Source organism: Rattus rattus, chromosome 7, assembly GCF_011064425.1.
Source record: "Rattus rattus isolate New Zealand chromosome 7, Rrattus_CSIRO_v1, whole genome shotgun sequence".
Taxonomy (NCBI): Eukaryota; Metazoa; Chordata; class Mammalia; order Rodentia; family Muridae; genus Rattus; species Rattus rattus.
Genome location: NC_046160.1, coordinates 100,339,607 through 100,358,134, shown reverse-complemented (window position 1 = coordinate 100,358,134; position 18,528 = coordinate 100,339,607). Strand labels below are relative to the sequence as shown.

Genomic DNA, 18,528 nt, shown 5'->3' with positions numbered 1-18,528 from the left:
CATGTGGCCATCAAAGAACACAGCTCCTAAAACAGTCACCAGTAATGGCCAAGAGCAAATCTCACTCACCTCGTGTGCATAAGCAGAAACGTGGGGGAACCCAGAAGCTAATGCTTTACTCTTTCTGAAGGAAAGGAGACTGAATGATAAAATAAAGATGGCCACGAAGAGTGACCTTACCTGATGGCGTTCTCTTTTCCCAGCTGATGGCAACCAGAAACTAAAGAGAGAACAGGAAAGAGACGATAAGAGGCGCTAGGAAAGAGTGAGGGAAGAGAAGGGGACACTGCAGCGAGGACAGAGGAGGACTGGGAGACAGGCGGCCCAAGGACACCAGCCACAAGTGAAGTTACCCTGACTACAGCCTGACAGCCCTTATCTCGGCTGTACAGCCAGAGAGGGCTCTAACTCCACAAGTAGACTAGGTGAGACATGGATAGGACTACATATGTCGACCATAATATATAAGGAATAAGCTATACGAATGCTTTACCATATACAAATGTGGGGCTTTTTGGCATGTGTGGGTATGTTTGGCATATGTGCACACCGTGTACGTGTATGTGTCTGCAGTGTGTTAGTTCACAGGTGTACATGTGTGTGCAGGCCAGAGGTTGATGCCTGATATCTTCCTGGGTCATTCTCCATTTCGTTTACTGAGCCAGGGTCTCTCACTGACCCTAGAGCTCACTGCTAGCCAGCCTGCTCTGGGATCTACCGTTCACGTGCTGATATTACAGGCAGGCCTGCCACACCCACCTGCCTTTATGTGGGTGTTGGGGATCCAGACTCAAGTCCTTATGCTTGCTTCACTGAACTATCTCTCCAGCCCCAATATGTATGTATTTATTCAGCAAATATTTAAATTTTTGCCACAGAAGACCCAGTAGGAAGGCAAAACACACAGCAAAGCCAACTGTTTAGGAGATGAAGCTTTTCCAAGAAAGGCAGATGATTCCTGAATGGTTACATTTGGGCTTTCCACTGTATTCACCATGGTAACAAGGACAAAAAGATTTCTCCTTAAAGAGGTCTAAAGGAGAACAGAAGCAATCAGCCATTTGAAATGACTATTTAAAACAAAACATTTTTAAAAATTTTTTATTGGTTATTTTATTTATTTACACTTCAAATGTTATCCCCCTTCCCCCTCTGCAAACCCCTATACCATCCCCCATCCTTCCTGCTTCTATGAGGGAACTCCCCCACCCACCCACCCACTCCCACCTCACTGCCCTGATACTCCCCTACACTGGGGCATTGAGCATTCACAGGACCAAGGACCTCTCCCATTGATGCCCTACAAGACCATCTCTGCTACATATGCGGCTGGAGCCATGGGTCTCTCCATGAGTATTCTTTGGTTGGTGGTTTAGTCCCTGGGAGCTCTGGGGTCTGGTTGGTTGATTTTGTTGGTCTTCCTATGGGGTTGCAATCCCTTTCAGCTCCTTCAGTCCTTCCCCTAACTCCATTAAAACAAAACTTTTAAAAGAGAAAAATGCATTTAAAATATGGCATCTTACTTCTTTTCTCCTCTTCCCTGTGCTTACACCCCTTCTCTTGCTCTCTTCCCCCTCCCCTCTTCTCTCCCCAGGGCAACTCCCCTGGCCTCAATCCTTGGGGCCAGTGAGCTCAACAGAGGAAGCTCCCCAATAAACCTGGCTTTAAAATAAAATAAAATAAAATAAAATAAAATAAAATAAAATATGGCATCTCAGTGGTGGACACTAACTAATACAACAGCTAGAAATATGACATTAATGTAGAAGGGAAAAGGAAACCACTGTCATAATTTTAGGACATTAGCAATCTTAAAATCTTATTTTTTTAATTATTGTGTATGCCACAGCACACATGTGGGGGGTCAGAGGACAAGCCTGTAGAGCTGGTTCTTTTCTCTACCGTTACGTGGACTCTGGGACTGCACTCTGCTCATGACATGCAACACCAGGGGGCAAGCACTTTTAGCCTCGGAGCCATCTTTACTGCTAGGAAGCAGCAAGCTTTCAGATCTCCCCTTTCGGCTCTCAAGCCTAGCATGAAGGTGCTTTATAAAAACTTCTCTGCCTCCTCTCCAAGGAACAGGCGAGACCAGCCAGTGGGGGCTCAGTCACTTACTCCGTCTGCCGGGGGTCACTGATGGGGTGGCCGATCCTCTCGGTTCCCAGGCTGCTTATGCCGGTCTCCTAAGAGGACAAGAGCAAGAGTGTCATCTAACAACAGAAGCAAATGTGACAATGCAAGCTGTCACCAAGCTCGAATTTTCCCTAACTATGCCAGCTAAGCAGCCTCAAGGTTGTGTCAACCTTAAAAACCAACAGCAAATATTTTTTTATGCAAAGCCATCTTAGGAGTATTATATATTACCTAGCTATTTTCTGCTGATCCAAAAAGAAAAAAGCCTTTAAATATCATTTGTTGGACTTGGGATTTCTTCTGTTTAGCTTTGTGTAAATATGCAGGGCAGTATTTGTGTGTGGGCATGTGTAAGAGTATAGACGTACAGCATCCATCCATATATATATATATATATATATATATATATATATATATATATATATATATATATGGCAGCCAGAGGACCATCTCCCACATGGGTTAGTGTGTGTATGTACACAAGCCAGAGGACCATCTCCCATGTCATTCTTCAGGCATTGTCTACCTCTTAGCCATGGCTTACCATACACAATAGGCTGTCTAGCTAGTGAGCTTCAGGTATCTCCCTGTCTCTATCTTCCCACTGCTGGGATTACAAGCATGCCACCAGACCTGAGGCTTCTTCTTCCCCCTCACATGGATGGGGAACAAACTCAAGTCCTCCGGAAATGCTTCACCAGCTTGAGCTTTCTCTCCAGTTTATTGATTAGCACATAAGCGAAATATAAAACTAATACCAAGTGATGTTTCAACATGTGTATACACTGTTTATTGTTTGCATGTGTATGTAATTTTAATATAAGAATACTTCCTGGAGTACTAATATAATAACACTTCCTACAGTACTAAAGTGTAAAGAAGTAGAAAAACTTATTTAGAGGACTCAGCACTTTTGCTGATGTTGTTTTGAGACATGGTTTCCCTATGTAGGTAAAGCTGGCCTCAAAGCCTGCTCCAGACTCCCAAGTATTGAGAATGGAGGTCTCTGTCACTAAACTCAACAGGAGCCAGACTTTAACAGAAGAGCACACTAAGCTCCATGAACTATGTGACTGAGGCTCAACGACCACCTCTGTGAAACCTAAATACTGTGTGTGAAATGTGTCAGAGAACTGTGCTGCTTATAAAAGTGACCAGCCAGGCTGGATACATGAAGCTCAATGGCAGAGTGCTTGCCTAGCATGCACAAGGCCGCGTTCAATCCCTACCACCACAAGAAACAAAAGGCACAAGGATTATCACTGTGTTCTGTCCCTTGCACTTCATTTCAAAGTAAAACAGAAGGCTGTGTAAACTAACTAACATTTGGGGCTCTCGGGACTGCAGTGTAAAAGCCTTCTGTAAGCCCACAGCAAGCCAGTCACCCCACTGGAGTGAAGGCACTCTCCTCCCATAACTGTCGCACATTCACATGAATTCTGCCTCAGCAACCCAAACAGAGCCCAGAGTCACACACCAGAGTAGTGCTAGGGTGACAGGTCACGTCACAGGCATGAGCGTCAGCATTACTCAAACACATCTGTATCTTGGCAGATGGTGTTTGCATTCAGCTGTGTGTATGAATTAGCTTGAAGAGTAGGAAACACACTTCAGTAGAAGCACCAGCTTTAGAAAAATTAATTTGAGGTCAGATTCTAAACAGGAGTGGAGTAAGTGGAAGGTCCATACACATTAATTTTTTATCCCTCCGGCTATGGCTCCAGGTCAGAGAGAGAATGGTAGAGGGGCCAAGGGAAAAGATGGATGAAAAATGAGCTATTTATTAAAGCAGAAAAATTATTAACTTAAAATGCCGTAATATTTAAATTTACAGTTTATTACTGTGTAAATTACAAGCAGTACTTTACGTAATTAGCAGCTCACTGGCAGGGAGCTGTGAATGAAACTCATTATTTATGATTACAGTTTAGAAAGAGGAGAGGGACTGGGAAGGGGAGGGAGGGGAGGGAGGGAAGGGAGCGGTGACCTCTGCTAGAAATGACAGATCTCCCTTTAAGGTGATGAAGATGAATTAAACATGTGTATATCACCCTATTCACTTGAGATCATTAGCTGCACGTCCAATAACCCTGGGCTCCTCCCAGGTGCGCTGAAGAGACCCTTCACGATGAACTAACCGGCTTCCACGGAAGCAGAAGGCTCTTACTCTACAAGAGCTTAAAGCAAGGCAGCAGATGGGAGACAATGACTCTGCTGCTCAACCAAAGGGAAAGTAAAACCTTCCCACTGTCCTCCACTCCCCAGCTGCTTCTATCTTCCTTAGCCTTCTGTACACAGAAGCACTCCTGTCAAGGGTGAGCTTCCTAAACAGCACAGGGAGCGAGAGTCCATGGTCTGTCTGTAAATGGAGCATGCCAATGTGCGATTCTTTCAATGATCAAATGGCTCTCCAGTTAGAGACTGGAACTGGAATTCAAAGGGAAGAAATAAGAGAGGTGGCTCAGTAGGTAAAGGCATTTGCTGACAAGACTGACGACCTGAGTTCAATCCCCAGGATCCACGTGGCAGAAAGAGAAGAGACTTCTGCAGGTCATCCTCTGCAGTCAATATACACAAATTAATTAAGCTCACCTCTTTTCCTTTTCCATGTCCTAAACGTCTAAAATAACCCCTAAAATTGTTCTCTGGGTAGACTACAGTATAGAGCAATAGCCAGAAGACTGTGACCGACAACATATGCATGGCTTGGCAAACAGACAACCCCGTAGCAGGCGTTCTAAGAGCTTGACTAATTCTTCCTTACTGTTATCCCTCCTGGATGGGAACCTCTGCCATAGCCTACTTCTCAGTCTCCAAGCTAGGATATGAATTAGGTCAAGCACTAGGGCATGCCTATAACCCTAGGAGTCAGGGAGTTAGGACAATTTCAAGGTGGAAGGCCACAGAGCAAGGGAGACATAAACAAGTACTAGGCTAGTGTGGACTTCATAGAGACCTAAAAATAACAAGATAAATTCAATTTAAAAGGAAGAACGTTACCCTAGGTCCAAGCTTCTTCTCTACTACTTCAAGCAGGTAATGGGAGGAATCAATGGCCGGGCGCCCAGCCAGATGCCCCTAGCAAGGACAGAACTGAAGGAGCAGTGGATGGCCCGAGGGGCCACAAGGAGCTCCTGGACTTCTGCAAAGCAAGCTTAGTGTTGTTTGTGTGGGGGGAGGGGTTGCTTGTTTCTGCCTGTTTGCTGTTGCATCCCTTTAAATCATTTCTAGGATGAAAAGTTACCTTAGGATAAAAAAACTCCTGAATTCAGGAGTTGTAAAAAGATTTTTAAATCAGAATATTTTAACTTATACAGTAATAGAGGAGAGAGAGAGAGAGAGAGAGAGAGAGAGAGAGAGAGAGAGATCAGCCAGCAGGTTTACATACTATGGAGGCTACAAGGAATGTCTGTTTGGTCAGAACTTCTGTGTTGATAAAGTGCTTATCTTTCACATTTGTATCCATTCAAATCCCACATAATGGTCATTCACCCTTCTTAACTCCCAGAACATTCAGTTGATTCATTAACTCCAGAGAGTCTGGTGATGCCTTCAACTGTCAGTAGGGCAAATCCCATGGGGACTAACACCTTCCCACAGCACTGGAGAAACCATGAGATCTGTCACCTTCCCAGCCAGCCTTCTCCGCCCCTTCCTGAGGCACCGAGCTGCAGCTCCTGGCAACCGATTCAGGCGACCATGGTATCCTGTGGAAAGAAGGCCTCAGTTACTGAAGGCACAGACTGCGTAAGCACAAACTGTGCAAGCACAGATGTTACAGCACACTGGAGCTTTACCCAGCATCCGCACAAGGCTATCTGAAAAAGACTTACTATGCCCAAATCTTTGTCCTAAGCAGTATGATGGCAGGGAAGCCACACTAAGCACCAATAGATACCAGACAATGATTGATTGCCACCTCCCGAGAGTCCTAAATTTACAGAGCACAACAGTCCTCTTCCTTGTCACACATCTTAGACAATGGCTCTGAAAGTAAAGTGACTTGGTCAAGAGCATGGAGCTAACTAAAATAGAAGGACCATCACATTTCTGTCCCCTGCCATGGGCCCTCTCCAGCCCATTCTGCTACTTTAGAACTGAAGAAAAGGAGGTTTGCATCTGTGTCAAAGTACACGACGAGAGGGTCATTAAAACAAGTACATTTAAAGAAGTATTTTTAGACCATCCACGTAAAATGTCATCGATTCCTGTATGTGAATGTCCTTACAAAAGCCTGCTCCTTGTCAGAGCCAAACTTTCAAGCTTCCAACAAGCACTCAAAAAGTAATGCATTGGCATGACCCTGATATGTGGCTGTGACTGATACCAGGCTCCTAACACAGCACACACTGGGGATGTGTCCCAAGAGCCTACATGGACTGACTTAGGAGAAGGAGAACTCTGAGCTTTGAGACTCACCCTTGAATCCCCTAGAACCCTAAGCCAACTGCACGATTCAGAGAGCAATGCAGGATCAGAGGCGTGCAAGAGCTTGAGCAAAGCATGCTGAGTCGTCCCACAGAGAACCATAAAGCCATGACCTGGTCTTTCATCTTCTCCAAACTCACCTCTTTGAGCTGGCCGGGAAGGTAAAAGGAATGTGGAATCTGAGAGTTTATCCAGTCCGGAGTCCATCCTTTCTACTTCAGTGCAGTGATCAGGAGCCCACTTGGGCAGAAGGTTATGGACAGTGAATCCGGGGACACATTCTCCTTCATAAAACCAATCACTCTGCTCATCATCCCCTAAAGCAAACAGATCGTGTCCTGAGCTGTCATGATAAAATCCAAATGCCAGGAGGGTTTCTCACGCCATAGTTGTGCTACTTTCAAGTAAGCCAAGGTGCAAAAGAGCCTGTCCAGTCCCTCCTGGTACGCAGTAAAATGGAAACTGAGGCATCCACCTAGTTCCTCATGGATGGCGAACTGTTCTCACCACTAAGTAGTAAAATCTAAGCTCTAGCCTCACGCCCTTCAGAATCCATGTGGAAACCCTGCAAATAATTTACCTCTTAAAAACACACAACAGCTCCAACTTAGAGTGAGGCAATGAATGCCTGAAAGTTAGGGTTCAGCTAGTAAATGAAGTCAGAATTTGAACCCAGAACCTGACAAATGAAGCCCAAGGTATTTTCTATAAAAAACAAACTGTCTTCCTGATCATTACCCATGGTGTAGATAATATAGTTCAAAGCTATAAATGTTCCTCAATTCGAAAAATTAGCTGTAATTGCTTGGGGGGAGTTATATAATTACATTTTATCATAATAGACCAGTAAAGAATGTATGCCAACACTTTGTTTTGGCCTTGATATATCATTGATAGGACAGAAAATAATTCTGAACTAGAAATCCAAGCTTCCAGGAAAAAAAAAAACAACCACAAGTAACAACAATAAACCCCCCTAGGCCTTTTCAAGAAACTATACCATTTGCCTGAACCCATGCTGTTCATAAATGGTAAGGTCCCAACTAAGCCATACGTCCAAACTCTTGGTCCAAACTCCCAACTAGCTACACTAACAGCAGCTCTGTTTCTACTACAGTGTATTCCTGCCAGCAAGACAGGTAAGAACGAGGAAGCTCCATGTCTGCTACCTCATCCTCTTTCCAGACTGCAAGAGTACCGTCAGCATCTACAGTTCATGCTGCCTTTGTCCTCTAAAATATACCGGATAGATCCCACCCCCCATTGACACCCAAAATAATAATGACTCTTTCAATTAATGTGGAACTTTCCAAGAGTGGCAGTAAGACCTGCATCCTGCAAACAGCAGTTATACCAAACACTAAAGAAGCCGCACTCAGGCGTCTACCGGTGTCTCACTATAAGCTTCAAACAACTGTCTTAGAAATAGGCATTCCTAAGCTTCAGGAAGCACCAGAAGCACCAGAAGGGAAGTGAGGGGATGTCGACAGATAGAAAGGAAGATACATGCCAGGTGACGTGCAAACTGCAGGGCCCTATCTACCAAAGTTGCTGATTCTGACTTGAACCAAATACCAGCGAGTTCCTAATGAAGCTGAGTGCGTGTGGGGAGCACAACCTGAGAACACTATTCGACAACCAGCCAGTTTATACAATTTTGACATGTTCACTCCATTGTCATCCAGAAGCATTTCTCAGGACATGCACTTCAACAGGTAAACCCATTATGTTATGTTTTCTGACAGCAAATTAACCCAAAATTTTGGTTCTTAAAATTCACTCATGAACCAATACACATTTTTAAAAGGACTTGTAGCTGGATGTGGTAGCACACTCCTTTAATCCCAGCACTCAGGAGGCAGAGGCAGGAAGATCTATATGAGTTCAAGGATAGCCCAGTTTACATAATGAGTTCCAGGACAGCCAGAAAGACAGAGAAAAATCCTCTCTCTCAAAAACAAAAACAAAAGGGGGGCAGGGGGTTTGCAATATCTCCCTGAGCTAGAAGAGACTTTGTGAGACTACCATACAAAATCCTCATGCTTTCCTGCCATTTTGTTTCTGTGTCCGCCCTAATCTAGAGATAGCCTTGGCAGTGTGACCTAATACACAGTTTTTCTACCCATGGAGAAGTCTAATTTGGTGGTTTCACTGCACCCTAGCTTACACTTACCCGAGTTCGTCAACTTAACAGGGACTCTTACATTCCAGGCAATGTCTAAGGGGTCATGGTTATAAATAATTCCAAGGGCTGAATAGAGAGAGGACTCAGTGTTGGAATCACCTACTGCTCTTGCACAGTACCTGGGTTCAGTTCCTAGTCGCTACATGGCATCTCACAGCTGTCCCATAGCCCCAGTACAGGGACTGACGCCTTTTCTAACCTCTTCTGGTTCATGCACCCTATGGTGCACAGACATAAACTCAGGTACAAACATACATAAATAAAAAATAAAATAAGTAAATCTATAAAAACAGTAATTCCCAGCTGTGGGATACTTCAAGGGAAATGCACAACACAATAGGTAATTTTAAAAAGCAGAGGTTAGAGAGATGGCTTAGTAGTTAAGGATCACTTGTTGCTCTTACAGAGGACCTGAGGTCAGTTCCCAGCACCCACATGGTGATTCATGACCATCCCCAGCTCCAGTTCCAGGGATCCACCTTCTTCTAATCTATAAGGGCACCGAGCACACACATGGTATATATTACACACATGCAGGCAAGACACTCATATACATAAAATTTAAAAATATCTATTAAAGACAAACAAAATCATGAAATACAAGGAACGTGTGTGTGTGTGTGTGTGTGTGTGTGTGTGTGTGTGTGTGTGTGTGTGTGTACAGGCATATACTTGCACACACACGTACATGCACACACTCAGGGTTTCTTCAGGGGAATAAAATGCATATTTAAGGGTTGGGGATTTAGCTCAGCGGTAGAGCGCTTGCTTAGCAAGCGCAAGGCCCTGGGTTCGGTCCCCAGCTCCGAAAAAGAGAAAAAGGAAAAAAAAAAAGCATATTTAAGTGGAATACATGGTGACTTTTAAAGACATTTACTAAATATTCACCCAGGATACTACAGGGTTTATTCACATGACTCTGTAATAATCTTCAGGCATTTAAACTTTAAATAACAAAGTTATCCCTCAGTAAAAATACAAATATGTCGACCCTCCCCCAAAAAATTACATATCAGAATACTATTGGTTATAACCAAAGGAAACTTCCACAAGCTCGGCCCTGATGCTCTGATCCCAGGGACCAAGGATTCTCAAGCAGTAATCTAATATATAAGAACTACTTTAGGGCCTTATAAAAACGACAGACTCTAGGGACCAACTCCAAATGTATTTGATTTCTAGCACCTCAGAAGATCTGAAATTTTCACAACTCCCCAAGTGGCTCTTATACACCTTAAATAAGTCACTCTACAGTCACTGGATTCAGTCACTGAGACAAAGTCCCAAAGCTGGAACTGGGGAAACAGCTAAGCAGTTAAGAGTGTGCACTGACCTTCCAGAGGACCAGAGTTTGGTTCCCAGCACCCCAATCAGGCTGATCACAAGGCCTGTACTCTAGCCCAAGGGGATCTGATGCCCTCTTCTGGTCTCTGTGGGCAACTGCACTCACATGTACTTAACCATACTCAGACATACAGGTACATAAATAATTCAAAAATTAAAAAATAAGTCTCTTAAAAAATGAAAAGGCTTTAAGATTACCTTGGCGTCCTTCATCATTGGTGAAGAGCCCCGTGTCACTGCTGCTGCACACGCTGCTAGTTTCACTGGGGAAGAAAAAGACAAGAGGATTCAGCAACTCCGGTAAAAACTATTTTCAAATGGAAATATTCCAACTGCCTGTTACTTCACTTCAGCCCGTTAGCCAATCTGATACATACATTTCACACAGAAGACACAAGTCAAGTTTATCCATCCTCCAAAAGGTAAGAGAAGAATGCTAAAATGATTAAACTGTTTTCAAAATACTTCAAGCCACTGTTACAAAAGCCACAGGGAGCCTCAAGCACTAGCTGTTCCTCTTTCTTCTTGTTCCGGTCTGACCCGTGAGCACTCTGTGGCTCTCGGTTCTTGGCCACGCGCTTACCTGAGTGCAGATGTCGGCTCTACAGTTTTATACAGTGCTTTTCTACAGTTTAAGTGGTTGGAAGAAGTTAAAAAAAAAAAAAAAACTCAAAAAATGAGTATTTCCTGATATGTAGAAACCACATAAAATTCAAACTTCAATGTACATAAAGTGTAGTTGGAGGCAGCCATGTGCACTCATTCACGTCCCACCCAGGCTTCTGCACTCTTCCACAAAGGTAAGCAGTGCAGCAGGGATACACAGCCCAGAGTCCTCAGCCAGTCACTGGCTGTGTAGCTCATACAGAGAAAGTACTCCTCTGAGATGACTATGTTTCCACTGTTTTAATGTTAAAAAACTAAGGGAGGTGTTTATCGTAAAGTCTGTCAAATCTCTTTTTCCACTCATTTCAAGTCACCAGCAACACTACAGCATACAATGTCTCTATGATTATTTTTAGGCAGAATCTAGTCCCTCCTTATACTGTAAATTAAAAGTCAGGCTCAAAGAGGATCTGTTGATCAAAAAAGATGAAAAAACATTTTATCAACAGCATTTCAAGAGAATATTCTTATAAAAACTTGGACTGAACTTCTCTAAGAGTTTCCTATATGGAGTTTGTAGAGACAATGATGTCATGAATCGTCTTCAGAACTTGAAGACTCTGACCAAGAGAGGTATGTGTTTTCTTAATTTAAAAAAGAGTCTATAGGATGCTTAGTCCATACAAGTATCTTATTCTACCACTGTGGAAATGAGTGTACTATCTGATGGCATTTCCTAACCCTGTGTACTCCCTTAGTGTAATGAGTCATAGCAAGCCTGCACGTAAGAATTAAGAAGCAGCCTGCAGGAGGTGTCCTTGCTAGATAGGTAAGTGTGTCCCTTTGTGAGCTGGCAAATGTGCCGAGCCCTACAGCCTCCTCAGTGTCTGAGCTGGGACAGAGGTGTTTGGTCCTACAGCCTCCTCACTCGTTTCTTGCTCAAAGATTATGCCTTGTTAACAATTAGATTGATTGTATTTAATGTGCATGGGTGTTTTGGCTGCATAAGTGTGCCTGACTGATAGCTTTTGTTTTGTTGTTTTGAGACAGGTCTTTCCACATGGCCCTGTCTGTCCTGTAACTCACTTTGTAGTCCAGGCTGGCCTCGAACTCACAAAGACTCTCCTGCCTCTGCCTCCCTAGTGCTCAGTTAAAGCTGTGCACATCACATCTGGATGAGGCTGATTCCTCTTATCACCTTTGCATACCACAAGCCAAGAAGTGTCAGGCCCCTGCACATTCTTTCCCATCCCCAAGCCTTCAAAATGTAATTTGTCAGGAGCCTTCTGAGTAGGCAAGGAGAAAAGCTCTGTTCCTCCTTTCTGTTCAGAGAAACTGATCCCACCTCTCTAGCATGTACACTAATTTTCCTCTGAAGCTCCACAGGAAGACGGATAATGCAATGCCAATCTCTTAAAGAGGCAGTAGCTGGGTGGCATCCATGCCTCCTAGCTTTGGTTCCCCATTCTTATGAGATCCAAATGTACCAATGGTGCGCATACAAACTCTTCCTGACTAGCTCTGAAACAACGAAGGACTACATTATCTTTACAAATAACTTGCACATAACCCCCACCACCACCACTCAACCCTAATAATGACATTTCCAACAGAAAAGTGAAGAGAAGAGATCCTCTGCATAAGCCCAGAGCTCACTGAGGAAGCATTTGTTCCACATTTACCAGACACTGCTAGAATCACATCAAAACCAACGAGAATCATCTCAGCAGCAATTTAAACGATGTATTTGATAAACACTCCTAGTCAAGCTAATGGGAGAGAGATATGAAGAATTAGAATTAAGGATTCTTAGGAGGATAAAAAGAAATTTAGAGGTGGTCTAAGACAAACCGGGAGGTGAGTTCTCTGATCACTTACTTATTTGTGCATGTGTGTGTACACTTGTGTGATGGTCAGAGGACAACTTCTGCCAGTGGGTTCTTGCCTTCTACCATGTGCATCCTAGAGACTGGACTCTGATCATCAGGTGCAGAGGCAAGCACCTTTACCCACTGAGCCATCTCACTGACCCCAGACTCCTCTATAATGCTTTCTACTAAAAAAAAGTTTCCATATTTCACTGAGCAGCATGATCACCATTTTAAATGAGACACAAAATTAGAGCCAGGATTTTGGACTAGGAATTGCATTATCTAATTACTACAGTATTATTGGAAAAGCTACTGAAGCACATCCAAACGAAATAACAGAAGTGTAAAGAAAGCTACCTTCGCCAGCTCCTCTAAAGATTGATCCTCCCACCAGCATTCTATTAGAATTAAAAGGTGGCTGGCACCCACTGATCACTTACACGCTGCTTTATCACACATCCATCCATCTAAGCTTCACCAGAGCCTCCTTGTAATTAGAGGCTCTCTCAGTGGAGCAGATGATTGGGCACAGGGTTCACATCCACATAAGCATGTATCACAGGAATGAGCCCAATAAACTGCCTGATGCCGCTCACCTGCTGCCACCGTCTCAGTCACTGCCAGCCGGCATTATAACCCTCAGGAGTGACTCCAGTCACTGCCAGGCGGCATTATAACTCTCCAGAGTGACTCCACTGCTCTGGTCTCTGAGTGCTGCTCTTTCCAAATTCTGAAAAGGAAGTGTATGTACTTCTGGGAGAACTAAAGGTCAGCATTTCAAATAAATACGAGGTCTCAGTTTGAAATCTATGGTATATTTATTCTATAGGGAAAATCAATTATTTGGTTTTATTTCATTTTCTCAATTTGAAACCCACGCTATTATATAAAGTTGAGTCAATGAAGCGAAACCCAATCTCAGCAGAGGACCATGAGCAGTCATTCTTGACTGGAGGCACTTCTGATCCCACTCAGGGGCATTCAGCAATGCCTCCAATCTCCTCCCTCCTCTTAGGAGACAGAAGCCCGGGCCTCATCACTGAGTGCACGCATACCGCCACAGTCCTTGGAAGCCATTTTAGTAATTCTGGTATATCCCGTGAAGAGAGAGGCAGAAGCGCCACAGTGGCTTGCTATCTAGACAGCCTAACTGAAAATCACGACATTCCAGTGTCAGTGGGAGATCAAAGGACTAAGGTGGACAGAGAGGAAGAAACCCAATGTCCTCCTTTGGCCTCCACATCCAGAGGTGCACATCTGAGTGCACACATGCATAACACACACACACACACACACACACACACACACACACACACACACACACACACACACACACCCTGAACTGTTGTCACCACAGGTTTGTTGCTTCTCATTTATTAACCAAAAAAATTTGAAGTTATCTTTTATATATAACTTTCATATATTTAAAACTAAACAGAAATTTAAATCTCGTATTACAAAAACTAAAATTATTCAAAAATAAGTAAAAGTGCATTTAATAAAAACTTTAAAAATATTTTAGAATCCAGGAAAATAAAGGAGGAAAAATGTCACCCTGTCACCCAGAGACACCCGTTCTTGCCATCTGCTTCCTACCATGCTTCTGGGCAGAGGTGAGGTCTCTGCAAGGGCACACACACCATTGTGAACCTGATCCCACAATGGAACTCAGGTCACTCAGAGACAGCTCTGCCTCCAGACTGGTCTTTCGAGTTAGAATGCAGTGAGTTTATGCAGAGAGCAGCCTCTCCAGGTCACATGATCATGAACAGAAAGGGACTAGACAGTTAGGTAGTCTGCTGGGTTAATCTAGGCTGGCACTGAGCTCAGAGAAGCCCACTCATCCTCTTAATGGGCACCTTATGTGTAGCATTCGTAGCAGTTCACCTTTAAGTGGGAAAGGGCTCATTTTTAAGAGGCCTACATTTCTGAGACCTCTCTGAAATCTTTTTTATGTGCATGGGTGTTTTTCTTGTATGTAGTCTGTGTACTCTGTGTGTGGTGGGTGCCTGCAGAGGTCAGTAGCAGATGTTGGATGCCCTTGGCACTGGAGTTACAGAGGGTTGTGGGCCACCATGTGAGTGCTGGGAATCAAATTTTGGTCTCTAGAAGAGCAGTTCGTAATCTTAACCACTGAGTCATCTCTCTAGCTCCCATTTCTGAGACTTTATGCTGCCTTTCCACATAAAATTTCTCTTTTTTATGTGTAAAATTCAGAAGAGACCACGTTTTTCTCCTCAAAATAATGTCAGCAAACACAGCCCCTCACGTTTATCACAGAGGATGAAGGCCATGGCATTTTCTTTCTTTCAGAATCTGCCTTCATACCTGTTCCCCAGACTGCCCATGCAGAGCATACAAACATGCCAGAACATGTATGGAGAGAGGATTGCTTTCATTAGATCTCCCTTTTAAACATTAGGCTTAATTTTTTTAATTAAGGATTTTCCCCCCAACAGTTGTATCTCCTAACTCCTCCTTCCCAGCACCTTCCTGTCTTCTTTGGGAGAATGCTCACTGACAACGCCTCAATTCCTTGTCCCCAACATCTCACCATCTGTGTTCTAGGAAGACTTTGAAGTCTTTCATGACACCAACTCAATTTTCTGTCCTTTGTTTTATAATTATAATTTCACTTTAAATTTCCTTATTGTTTTCCTGTGAAACACTGGTTGTCTGAATAGTTGCTCTCCAATTACGTTTCCTCATTCAGAATGTTCTTTTTGTTTCCTGATTTGCTCCTCCTCTGAACTTTGAGAAAAATGTTCTGCCTTCCCTTACTCTACAGAATGTGTCCAAAAGCCTCTCTTTTTCTTTTGGTGAACATGTGCTAAATTATTTTTAATATTTCTTCCTTCATAATAAATGAAACTGGCCTTTTTTTCTGACATGTTAGTGAGGCTGCAGTGGTCCACACTACTCTGAGCTTCGCCATGCCGCAGCCCAGATGACAAGAAGAAAGACGCCAGAAAGTGGACCAAAAAAGACACAGATCCAGTAATTAAATCTGTGACAAAGCTACTTATGACAAACTGTAAGGAAGTTCCCAACGATAGCTTATTACTCCAGCTGTGGTCTCCAAGAGACTGGAGACTGGAGGTTCCTTGGCCGGGGCAGCCCTTCAGGAGCTACTTAGTGAAGGACTTGTCAAGCTGGTTTCAAAGCACAGAACAAGTAATTGACAGCAGAAACACAAAGGGTGGAGGTGCCCCAGCTGCTGGTGAAGATGCATGAACAGATTCAATCTGCTGTACATTTGGGAAAATAAAACTTTATTAAATCAAAAAACTAAAAAATGAAACTGAGCAGAATTAAATTCAGTTCCTCTGACTTCATGTTCTAGTGTGCTTTTAGTCACATCACTGTGCAGAACACCACATTTCATTATGGTGAGGACACCTGCACACCACATGCCCAGCTCCTGTTCACCCTTCCCATGACCTCTCCTCCCATGCTGGCCCCTGCCTCTTCCCCTTCCCAGATCGCTGCCCCACTGCTTTATCCTCTATTTTTTTTTTAATGTCTAGATTCCATATAAGAAGAGAAAATACATGTGATATTTGTCTTCCTGAGTCTGGCTAAATTCATTTAGCATGATCTCCAGTACCAGCCATTTCCTGAAAATAATATGACTTCATTTTTCTTAATAGCTACCTAATATTCCATTATTTGTGTCTACAGTGTTTTCTATCACCAAGTGAGTCCATCACAACAAACACAGGCATGGCAGCATCTCTATCTGCGTTGGCAGAGCTCTGTCAGGTATCTAGCTGGGAACGGCATAGCTGAATCATTGGCTGTCTCAGGAGTCTCCACCCTCATTCCCACTGGGGCCTCACTGGTTTACACTACAGCGCTGTATGTAAGTGCCACAACCCCATTCTTGCCATCATTTGCTATTGTTTGACTTCTTGCAGACAGCCATTTTGACTGGAGTAAAACTGAATGAATGCCAGTGTAGTTTTGATTTGCTTTGCCCGACAGCTAAAGATAATGAACAGTTTTTCACTTATTTATTGGGATTGTGTACTTCTTTTGAGAACTGTCTGCTTACATACTATGCCCATTTCCTGATGGATTATTTATTTTGGTGCTTAACTTTCTGAGTTCTCTGTAGATTCTGGATATTAACCAGATGAATAGCTGGCAGATTTCCTCCCATCCTAGAGGCTCTCTTTATTCTGGGTAGCAGCTTTTTTATGTTATGCAATCCTATTTGTCAAGTCTTAGGATTATTTCCAGTTCTCTGAAGGCCACTGGTTCCCATCTGTCCACAGATACTTATATGGCCTCAGACCCATTCCCCTTTGCCAGACCCACACCTGACCAATGGGCATGAGGTGAGGAGGCTCTGAAGAACCCCCAGGGCGACCGGGGGCGTCACCTCACACAGGTCTACTAGACCAACACTGGATCATCTCCCTACTCTCCCCAACCCCACCCTAGACATTTGTAACAAACTGAGGTATATGAAACACTACAATCTCTTGAACACGCTACAAAGTGGGAATTTTTTTCTTTTCTGGCCACGAAATACTAAACTGTCTGCTTGGAGGCTCAACTTCCCAGGACTCAATGCCCTGCATGTAGGGGACTGGCTTTCTCCTTCTCCCTCCTGGGTCTTAGAGAATGAATTACATCCAGCTTGATGGTAAAACGCTTCACCCATTGGCCCAAATGGTTCATATTTTCTAAGTATTCCAGTAGGCAGTGGAAACTGTTTCTTAGATGCCTTTTAAGATATGAATTCACAGTAGCAGGTAGACTAAGAAACAAAACCTCCTATGTCAGGGTCCTTAGAAGTGTTCCAGTTTATGTCCTTTCGAATGCTATTTGCCATTGAGCTCTGCACTTCCTAGCAAAGTTCTTTCTTTCCTAGAGGGAGAGCCTTAGGGACAGACCTTCAAATACAGTCAGCTCACAGGTGCCTCCAAGTGTTGTCCAGCTTTCTAAGGATTCACCAGCAGAACCAGACTAAGCCTGTTGTATAAGCAGTCTCTGCTAGCCTTTAATACCTTTTGGGGAATGCTGCCAACTGCAGAAAAGGTAAGTGTGCTCCTGGTCGGCACCTGTTTACAGACAAGCAGAACATTCTAACACTACAGATATTCTTTCCACTGCCCCAGTAACCCCTGATTAATGACCTCCACTTGCAAAGGAGACTACTTACCTTAACCATGAAATAATGAAGGCTATTGATCCAACAAGCTACTGCTATAGAGTGTTATTGATCACCCAATCTTTGGTTAAAATGGTCCTCATTTAGCAATTTCACTGTCACGAACACCTGGAGCAGAGCACACTCGTAATTAAAGAGTTTGGGGCAGTTAAAGTGAGAGGTGATGGACAGAGATCTCAGCTTTCTCCCATTTATTCTTGCTTCTGAGCTATTGTTTGTGTCAGAAGGGATATTGATTTTCTATAAAAATAAGAAAACAAGAGGCACCAAGGGGCTGCAGAAGGTCAGCTTGGGCTGGGGAGGAGGGGACAGGCCTAGCACTCCATCTCTGTCACTTGCCTTCCAGGACAAGGGAATGTTTTCTTTCCTGTGAGACCAGCCTCTAATACATCACCTGAGGAAGGCTCCTGATGTGACTTTGGGCTACCACCTGACCAATTTGCTCATGAGAACTAGACTATATTCAAGAAGAACAACTCGCTGCTGAAGCGCAGATGCGGGCTAAGTCCATCACCTAACGGATAAGTGACTCTCAGAAAATCTGAATGAAGAGTGGCAGGAACTAACTTCACAGATCTGTTAAATCTCAGAGCATTCACTCCCATACATACACAGAAGAACATGACAGCAATAACTTTATACAGCATAAATAAAGCTACTATGTTGCACCCATTTCTAAATCCTCACTGTTCTTGACTAGAACACAACTGAATGAAGACCAAAGAGAGAAAAGCAGAAAGAAATAGTGGTAAGGTTAAAGCTGTTGGTAATTTTCAGTT

The 18,528-nt window shown here is 43.5% G+C and overlaps 1 protein-coding gene across 1 annotated transcript in view; it reads right to left on the bottom strand.

Moving 5' to 3' along the window:
* Nucleotides 1-18,528, bottom strand: part of Gpatch2l (G-patch domain containing 2 like) — a 42,376-nt gene that overhangs the window by 17,125 nt on the left and 6,723 nt on the right. The window contains exons 3-7 of the mRNA XM_032908190.1: nucleotides 10,292-10,356; nucleotides 6,705-6,881; nucleotides 5,764-5,843; nucleotides 2,119-2,186; nucleotides 181-220 (exon numbers count right to left, since the gene is read on the bottom strand). Coding sequence (XP_032764081.1) covers nucleotides 181-220; nucleotides 2,119-2,186; nucleotides 5,764-5,843; nucleotides 6,705-6,881; nucleotides 10,292-10,356 — 430 coding nt within the window. The remainder of the gene's footprint in view (nucleotides 1-180; nucleotides 221-2,118; nucleotides 2,187-5,763; nucleotides 5,844-6,704; nucleotides 6,882-10,291; nucleotides 10,357-18,528) is intronic.